Source organism: Phycodurus eques, chromosome 23, assembly GCF_024500275.1.
Source record: "Phycodurus eques isolate BA_2022a chromosome 23, UOR_Pequ_1.1, whole genome shotgun sequence".
In the NCBI taxonomy this organism is placed as follows: Eukaryota; Metazoa; Chordata; class Actinopteri; order Syngnathiformes; family Syngnathidae; genus Phycodurus; species Phycodurus eques.
The window spans coordinates 1,562,501-1,571,989 of record NC_084547.1 but is presented as its reverse complement, the minus strand read 5'-3'; the positions used below and the strand labels follow the sequence as shown (position 1 = coordinate 1,571,989).

The 9,489-nt window shown below is 44.9% G+C and overlaps 1 protein-coding gene across 2 annotated transcripts in view; it reads left to right on the top strand.

The window, feature by feature from the left end:
* Nucleotides 1-793: 793 nt before the first annotated feature.
* The window catches only part of LOC133397766 (uncharacterized), a 9,542-nt gene continuing 846 nt past the window's right edge, over nucleotides 794-9,489 (top strand). Inside the window, exons 1-8 of one of the 2 annotated variants that reach the window (XM_061669048.1) lie at nucleotides 794-916; nucleotides 2,429-2,535; nucleotides 3,195-3,279; nucleotides 3,382-3,577; nucleotides 3,848-4,854; nucleotides 5,458-6,254; nucleotides 7,587-7,790; nucleotides 8,630-9,489. The exon at nucleotides 8,630-9,489 is cut by the window's right edge and continues 846 nt beyond it. In XM_061669048.1, coding sequence (XP_061525032.1) covers nucleotides 825-916; nucleotides 2,429-2,535; nucleotides 3,195-3,279; nucleotides 3,382-3,577; nucleotides 3,848-4,854; nucleotides 5,458-6,254; nucleotides 7,587-7,790; nucleotides 8,630-8,895 — 2,754 coding nt within the window. In that variant the 5' untranslated portion in view covers nucleotides 794-824 and the 3' untranslated portion in view covers nucleotides 8,896-9,489. Of the gene's footprint in view, nucleotides 917-2,428; nucleotides 2,536-3,194; nucleotides 3,303-3,381; nucleotides 3,578-3,847; nucleotides 4,855-5,457; nucleotides 6,255-7,586; nucleotides 7,791-8,629 lie in introns of those variants that run through there. The other variant, XM_061669049.1, reaches the window with a different exon arrangement.

The window sequence follows — 9,489 nt, the reverse complement described above, 5'->3', positions numbered from 1 at the left end:
CGGATCAATTTTTATGAGGTCGTAATAAATAAATCACATTTAAAATCTTCAGCTCGTGTTCATGTTGACATTTTGAAAGCCAGGCACTTTGTTGCAAGAATAAAAAATATGTGATAAAAACTGATTAAAAAAACAACAACAAAAACAATGTATTCATACAAGTAGTCATATTTTGGTGAGGGAAAAAAGTTGTAATATGAATATAAAGTCATAGTATTACAAAATACATTTGTATTTAAAACAAAGTTTATAGTACAATAATTTTGTATTCTGTAATTTTTTTTGGAAAAATCTTGCAGAAATGTCTGATTTAAAAAAAAAATGAAGTTTATTTTTTTTTTACAAAAAGTCATGTCACAAGAATAAATTCAAATAATTTCAAGTAAAAGCAAGTCATATAAGACACATTTGATGTTTTTCAAGGCAAAAAGTAATTGTTAAGTGAATAAATTCCGATTTTTGAGGGGGGAAAAAAGTCATGTTCAGAGACTATCCATCCATCCATTTTCTAAGCCGTTTATCCTCACAAGGGTCACGGGAGTGCTGAAGCCTATCCCAGCTATCCTGCTACAAAAAAAAAAAAGTTATTTGAATTTATTAAATATATATATATATATATTTACAAAACCGCAATTATATTTAATAATAATAACAACAAAAATTAAAATACAAGTGTTTTCAAATTGATATGAGTATGTGTGTGTTGCGAAAGTGCAATTTAAAAACAAAAAATATTTTTAACAACACGGACTCGAAAGGATGTTGTGCGCATGTGCAGTGAGCCGGGCCCCCACCAGGAGGGAAGGCACTGGCTGGCAGTCCTAATGGCGGAAAATGTACGCTCGCCTTTCGACTACCGGGAGCCACCGACGCTCGACAGCGACGGGGACGGCAGCAAACCGCCACCGCCGCGGGGGTGAGTGGCCTCTGTCGGGCCCGCTTTGGACCCTCTTTGTCCCATCCTCCCGCCTCATATTTACCAGGCTTTGTTAGCTTGACTCTATCTCGACTCGAGGCAGAAGCCCCCCCCACAACACACACACACACACACATACACATGTGGGATTATTCTGAGAAAACCTCGCATTTAATGTATTTTGTGTCCATTTGTGAGTTGCGGCGGTGTAGTCCTGTTCGCAGCCGTCGCTCGCTGCCTCTTTTCGGTTACAGTGCCCCCCACCCGGCCCAGTTAGCCTTGATGTTTTGACGCGACGGGGAAGCTAATCGGTTAGCGGCGGCGTTAGCATCGAGAGCACCGTGGGGAACATCAACTGGGCTACTGTGGATTCAAGCTGATCGCGGATCAGCTGCTCTCTGGGCTGAACCCTTGATCATCTTTTTCATCATGTCTGCAATTCATGAATGAATACATCCAAAACTCATGGATAAATCATGTCGAAAATGTGGTGAATTCATGAATCTGTCTGAGCCCATTTTAAACCTCCTTCTTGGGGGTCAGACCCCCATTCAGTGTTATGTTGCTGGCCAAAATGACCCTAGTGGTTATTTGTATGAAATTTGTTCAGTTCGATTAATGAGAGTTTTTGGTATTTATCGATATATCTATTTAATTTCATCTCTTTTATATGTATGTGTGTGTGTGTGTACATATATATACATATGAGATTGGAGTCAAATTTTTTTTGAGAAAAAAAGATAAAATTAGAATACATTTGTAAATGTTTTGACAAAAAGTCATCATATTTCGAGAATAAGTGAATTTCCCAAGGAAAATCTTATATTGAGAATAAAGTTGGAATGGTCAGATTTTATTTTTCTTTAGAGAGGAAAAGTCATTACAAGAATAGTTTTGACTCATCATATGACAATAAAGGTAGATTTTTGTCAAAGGAAAAAGTTGTTATATAATGACAAAGTTGGGGAAAAAGGTCAGAATAAAATAAAGATGTTTTCCTTAGTAAAATAATGGCAAGATTAAAGTTACAATATTTTTTCCCCACAAAAAGGTGTCATGTAAAGCGAATAAAGTTGTATAGTTTCAAAAACAAATGGTCATATTACAAATTATTTTCAAGCTTAAAGATGTTTTATTTTTTAAATGTTGTATTACAAGAGTGGACATATATTTTATATATATAATATTTAAGTTCTTAAGGAAAATCTTTTTTTCCCAATGCAAAGTTGTAAAAAAATGTCAGATTTGTTTTCAAAGAAAACTTTGTAATATCATGAGATGAAAGTCGTTCGAGAAAGATAGTCACTGTGCAAGCATAAACTGTTTATGTATTTTATTCTTTTTTATTTTAGAAAAGAGTTTGAAAATTACAAGAATGAAGTTGTTTGTTTTGAGAAAAATCAGATTTTGTCCCAGAACATTTTTGTATATAATCACAAAAACGTCATCTTTTACATAATGATTAAAATGTTGTATATTTTGGAGAATTTACATCTCTCTTTGTTTTTCCAGTCGCATGTGCGGCAGAAAGCGTAAGGGGACGCCGGTGAAGGTATGCGACCGAGCATACGTCACGGAAGATGAGGAGGAGAGCATGTCTGAGCACAGCTACAGCCCTGGTCAGTACCCACACGACACACTTCTCGTCTATATTCGGTCCCTCCGGGATGTTGCCATAGATCGCCACGAGTCCCGCAAATGCAGAATGATACGCGAGATTGCAATTTCATCCCGTCATTCGGCAGGTTCCACAAAATCTTTCAAAATAAGAGGCCAAGTGTGCTTGCTTCCACCACCACATATTTGTCTTATGTTTTTGGTGTTGTTTTTTTATGGCAATTACAAAGAGCATCAACTATCTTTCGATTTTTGCGATTTGCAGTTGGGCTCGTGTTGATATTGCTGGAGTTATAAACCTTTCAACAACTTAGATTTGGATAAAATGTATTATACTGCCTCCCAGTGGCCGAGGTGTACACACCAGACGGAGCCACACAAGGTCCATTGAAATAAAGCATGTTGCAAAATTAATCCTTTACATTTAAATGTTACTACTGTATGTTTTCATACAACTGTAGACATGCTATTTTTTTCTATTTAAAACACGTTAAATTGGTGTTTTTAGGGTGGTTGGACGGGATTAATGACAAGTTAAATTTACAAGTCAAGGTTCAGCTGTATATTCAAACGCACCATTCATTCTGTAGTAAATAATTTATGAAATCATTATTTTGTGTCTGGGATGTATTTGGCATTATTAATGGTGCTTTCCATCCAGGTGACGGCCAATACCCAGAGGGCGCCGAGGATGGCCTCCCTCCCCCTGGGAGTCCCTACTACCTGGCAGATCCTGCTCAGCTCTGGTAAGGATGGACCCGTTACCATGGTAACTACGCAGACTCCGCCTCCCCATTCCCGAGGTCTATCGAATACTCACGGCTCCGTTTTTTGTTTTCTTTCGCCAGCGTGCCGGAGCTGGGCGAAGAAGGGGCAGGCGGCGTCCGGGGACCCGTGCTCTTTCACCCGCCGCCCAATTGCAGGATTCGCGAGGTGCACTGCGGGACTCAGGTGCGGCTGGTCGTCATAGCGATCCGAGACATCGCCAAAGGGGAGGAGATCACGGTGGACTACAGCCTGACGGACTGGGGCGAAAACGCCATGGTAAGCGATATTGTTTCCAAACAATAGGCGGCCCCGGCGCCTATTGTTTCAGCCGAGTGACTGCTGAAAACGACCACAACAACTTGGGTTGGGGATCGCGCCAAATTGGAAAAAAGGCCCTTGCTGCCGTCTTATGGCTTCTGTAGACAATGACAAACCTTTTTGTGTTGGTGTCAATTACCCACAGATTTTGCACGATTCGCAGCAGGACTCGGTTCTTCAACTTTGATCATGCTAAAGCTCGGCACTTGTTGTGTGTGCACCCACCAGGACGAGGAGGCCGGCCCCCACCCGCTGTCCCTCTCTGTTTCGGATTACCTCACTCCCTCCTGGTCACTGTCGCCCTCATCCTCGCCACTCACCCACTCCGAACCCAGCGATTCAGACCGGGAGGAGGACGAGGAGGAGGAAGAGGATGATGATGATGATGAGGAGGAAGAGGAAGAGGAAATGGAGGCGATGCGGGGCCGGATGCTTCGCCGGCGCAAGAAGCGCAATATCCCCGCTGTGGTCAGCGCCAAGAAAAAGGGCACGCCCGCCTCCTCCCGTGGGCCGGGGCGCCCCTGCTCGTCCTTCTCGGCGCCCCCTGGCAGGTCTAACCCGCAGCCAGTCAGCGCCCTGGCCCCCCCGACCACCAACATCAACAATAACATCAACATAAACATTGGCGGCTCCAGTGGCGCCCCGGTGAGCCGGCGCCAGCACTGTCTGTACTGCGGGCGCCACTATCGGTCTTTGTCGCGCCACCTGGAGAAGCATCACGCCAACCAGCCCGAGGTGCGCTCGGCCATGGAGCTGGCGCACCTCCGCACGCACTCCAACGGCAATCCCTCACCCGCCTCCGCGGCTCACGGTCATTCCTTTGCGGTCCCGCAGCCTTCCGCCCCCGGACCGGCACCGCCACCCTCGCTCTTCGCCAGGGGGCGCGAATCGCCGGGTACCCGCTCCGGCGCCGTTTCTTTCTCCCTCTCCCTGTCGCCGCCCGCTCAGAAGAAGGTGGGGTCCGGCTCGCCGTTGCCGACCGCCAAGCGCGTCGCCCCTCCGACGGCGCCCCGGGTAAAGAGCCCCGCACCTCCTCCGCCGTCTCCCCCGAGGAGAGGTCGCAGGATGAAGAGGGAGAAGCTTGAAGAGCAGCAAAAGGTGGAGGTAGAGCGGGTCCAAGAGGATCTTGCTCCACCTCCAACGCCGGAGCCGGACATCGATCTCGAAGAAGATCTCGATTTGAGTGCGGATGGAGACGGCGACGCACCGGAGGAGAAGAACGGAGAGACCACCAGGTTAGATTCTGAATCATTTGAGACTTGTATAAATACATTTTATTACAGTAAACCCCTACAGAGACCGAATCCCTCCAAAAAATAGTGGGAAAAAAGGAAAATAAAGGCCATCGTGGTGATTTTGACTCAGCCTGTACAATATTTTAAAGTTTTAACTGTAGCTATACAACCGACTGTGACCCCCAAACACCAGTCAGTATATCAACCTCTTAAAAACGTACCCTTAAAAATAAATGACGTTGCGATGAACCAGAAGTGTGCACGTATTTTTTGTTGAGCCAAAGACTCCTTAACTTCCACGAATCACAACAACGTTCCTGTTAGTCGAGATGCCTCAAGTGTTTAAAGTCAGTGTTCAAATAAACCACATTAAACTAAAAGTTTGTCTCACGGACGTTTTTAGTTCGATGCTAATGTACAATACGAAACGTCATAGACGAGCTCGTAGAAATTAGCATGGTAATTCTAAACCATAAGTCAACTGCGACATTAAAACACACATAGTGTAAAAACAAATGGTTAAGCTTATGCCATCAACAAACTGGGATACTGTAGGGGGAACATTGTTTTCAGATGTCATTTCAGCAAGTGTTCTTCTTCCAGGTCACGCCGGCACCACATGTCTCCACTGCTGTCGTCGCTGTCCTCGTTGGTGGTGTACCTCCGCCAGCAGCAGCACGCCGCCTTCCTGTCGCTGGGCCGCTCCCGCTCCGCCGAGGCCTGGCGCCAGCTCTGCCACGCCAGCCTCTCGCTGCTCATCCTCTTCAACCGCCAGCGCGAGTGCGAGGTGGCCAAGCTTACCATCCAGGACTACCGCAAGCGCGCCGCCCCGCAGGAGAGCTCCTGCGGCGGCTCCCCTTCCGGCACCGAGGCCCTCCTGTCGCCCTTTGAGCGCAGGGTCCTCTGCCACCTGCCGAGGGCCGGCGTCATGGGAAAGCGCGGACGCGTCCAACCCCTCATTCTGCCGCCCAACTGCGAGTCTTGCCTCGACCTTCTCCTTCAAACCAGCGCCGACGTGGGCGTGGACCCGGAGAGCCCCTACATCTTCTCCCGCCCCTATCATTCCCCCGCGACCCCGCTCCGCGGCACGGACCTCCTCAGGAACCTGGCGCGGGCAAGCGGCGTCAAGAACCCCGGCGCGATCACGGGGACGCGGGTCCGCCGGCAGGTGGCCATTCTCACGCAGCTCCTGTTCCTGGAGGAGGGCCAGGCTCCGGGCTGCGCCACCAAGCGCCTGGAGAACTTCCTGGAGACCGAGTACCACGTGACGCAGAACTGCTCCTCCATCGCACGGGACGCCGCCCTGATGGGGCGGGTGGGGCGTGTGGTTCTGTACGGCGAGAAGGAGGGCGTGCTGTTCCGCGGGATGAGCCTGCAGCACATCTGTCTGGAGTTGGACGGTAAGATTCAACTTGAACAGAGGTGACTGGACTCTTCTTGGTTGTTGAAGATGTTTCACCTTGAGTCCTAAAGTTTAGGTTTGGATTCCCCCTATTTATGTCTAGCGGGTGTGTCACATGGGAGTTGTTGGTCTACATTCTAATTGTTAAATTCAGTTGTGTTCATTTATTCCCAGAAATCTATTCAATTAGGCTACGGCATCGTGGCGCAGAGGTAAAGTGTACGGTCTCCAACCGGCGGGTCGCCGGTTCATATCCCACATGTCGTCACATGTGTCTGGGCAAGACACTTAACCCACAGTGCCCGTGAATTAATGCAGGTGGATGTTTGGTGGTGGATGGAGGGGCCGGAGGCGCAGAATGGCAGCCACGCTTCCGTCAGGGCAGCTGTAGCGAGCTAGGTTATCACCACTAGGTGTGACTGTGGAGTTAATGAATAATGTATGCAATTGTAAAACATCTTTGAGTGTCTAGAAAAGCGCTATTTAAGTGTAATGCATTATCATGATTTATTATTAATGAACCTTTTATTGACTTTCTATCAAAAAACAAAAGCAAACATTTTTGGGGGCATATTCAGTGTGTGCAAATACTTAGTCTTTCATTTCAAAGAAAAATTTACAGGTACTCAAATAAAATTAATACTCTCTTCAAAATACCCAGATCAACAAAAAACTATTTTCCATATTCAGTATAAATTAGACATTTAATATCAATCTTGGCACATATGTATACTTATTCACATTTGGTTTATCTCCTATAAACTATGTAGATATATGGTTGCCCATTGTTGAGCTTTCTTGTGTTCACCATTTATTGGTGAGAGCCTTTTTGCTGGGGATCAACAAAAAGGCTGACTAGTTGTTTGTCTCTTTTTGACTAGTTCCAAGGGATATGTTAGATTTTTTTTGTTTTTTGTTTTTTTAATCCAATCAGATTTCAGCCTCTACATGTTGCCGTGTCAATCTAACCTGCCCAGGGCCTTCACGATCAGTTGTGTTGGCCCATCGAACTTCAAATATATTAGCATTATTTAACCAATCAGATTTGATGCCAGAGGGCTGGCATCAGCATTTTTGCGTCCTCTGATTGGTTGGTCAGAGCTAGCAAAACACGATCTGTAGTAAGCCGTAGACATTAGTACATTTATTTAATAATCAGCATCTCCCCTCAGTAGGATGTCTTGAGGGACAACAACTGTCCTGCCCCTAAATCTTTTGAATAAAAGTTTTTTTTTTTTTGATTGAAGGTAAAGTGATTACCATGACCCGGATGATTGACCATCTAGACAGACTACGAGACATGCTCTTCACATCTTTTTGTGTCCCGCAGTGATGTCCGGCAACTCTGTCGACTCCTTCTCAGAAGGCTCTGAGGCGGAGGACGTGAAGGAAGAGGTGCCGGAGAAGGTGGAGGTGATCGTGAAGAAGAAAGGACCGGGCAGACCCCCGAAGAGGAAGAGGGCGCCGACTCCTTCGGCAGTCAGCCCGTCGGTCGCCAGCGCCCCGAAAAGGAGGTCACTCCCGCCCAAATCAGGTTACTCTCGATTTGCTTTGTGTCACCGTGAGCTCCGTTTCTGGTTCTACCGTAATATCGTGTCATATGTCATGTGTATCTTTTGTTTCGTTTTTTGTCTTATACATTTCTAAATGTTTCTTCATTAAGTACTCTATAAATGTTATTTTCAACTTCTCAATTTTTCAAAAAAATTTTGTAGATAAAAAAAAAAAATAAATTTTGTCCCCTTTTTAAAATAAAAAAAAAAGTATTACCCAGTGCGTTTCATGATTTTTCATCGGCAATGTGTAAAAAAATGTTTTGTAAATTTTTCAATTTGTTTATTACATTTTTTAAAAACTGTTTCCTTTTTCTCTTTGTATTGTATTTATTACGCGATGTAAATTTTAACATACATTTTTTTTCTTTTGTATTGTTGTAAGTTGTTCTTCCTTTTTCACTTTTTTAAAAATTAATTACTCAGCGGGTGTGAGTTTATTTTTAAGGAAAATAAACAGACTGAGATAAAATTGACAACTATTCAGAGTTGACATTTTTTATTTGTAAATTGTTCTAAACTTCTTTACATTTTCATAGTCAGACAAAAAAAAAAATGAGCACGGACGATTTAATATATGTAATTTTTTTTATTAAAATGTTTTTACATTTTATAAACAAACCTTTTTTATTATTTAAAAACAAATTACTCTTTCAATGTCCGCTAATTTTTACATGGGCACTTTAAAAAATATTTGTCCAAATCCATTTTATTTAATTTAAAAATTTTTTTTTTTTTTTGTAAATTAAAAAAAATAATAATAAAAATGTGACTTGTTGTTTTTCCTCCACATCCACCCCAATGTGTTTGCCTCTCACAGGAAAACGCGGCGTGCTGAAGCGTCCCTGGTCAGAGGCGGAGCGCGTCGCCGTGGAAACGCACCTCAAGCGCAATCTGGCCGATCTGCGCGTGCCCGCCAAGGCAGACTGCGAGCGCTGCCTGGAGCTCTGCCCGCTGCTCGTCAGCAACCAGCGCGACTGGCGTGCCATCAAATTCTACGTGCACAACCGCATACAGCTGCTGAAGAAGCAGGGCCGGCGGGAAAGTGCCGCCATGGCCGCCGCTGCCACCGCCGCTGTCTGTTGAGCCGGGACGAAGGCGGTGGGTGAGGTAGGAACCACCAGCAAACCCTATTTTGTGTAATATAAAGGTGCCCTACCCTGTTCCATGGGCATAATAATCATACATGGAGGATGGAAGGACTTCATTCCAGGTTAAATGGCCTCATTTGGGGATCGGGGGGGGCGTTTATCGTCACACTTTTCCTCTTTTACCATCAGTGGCACCCTTTGTCACATACACGAAAAAAAGCCAAAGAAAAAAAGTGGCATTTGACTTTAGGGTATTGGGGAGGGGGGGCATGAATCGTGCGGCGTGGACAAATTGCACATGTAGTAGCATAACATGGGAGCCATTTGGATGACCAAACATGAATGTGTAAAGCTCGTCGTTCGGGCCTTTTCAAAGCAGCGCTTCTCAAAAAGGGTCCCCGGGCACGCGGGGGTCCGTCAGGCGCAGCTTGAGGGGCCGCAAAATTGCAATTAAATTGCCGTATTGTTTAAAAAAAAGTGTATTACCTACATATGGGGGATCAGTGACAAAGTTTTGGTTTTTTTTACGAACAAACGTGTCTTTTTACATAATAAGAAAAAAGTATTATGAGAACAAAGCTGTATTTAA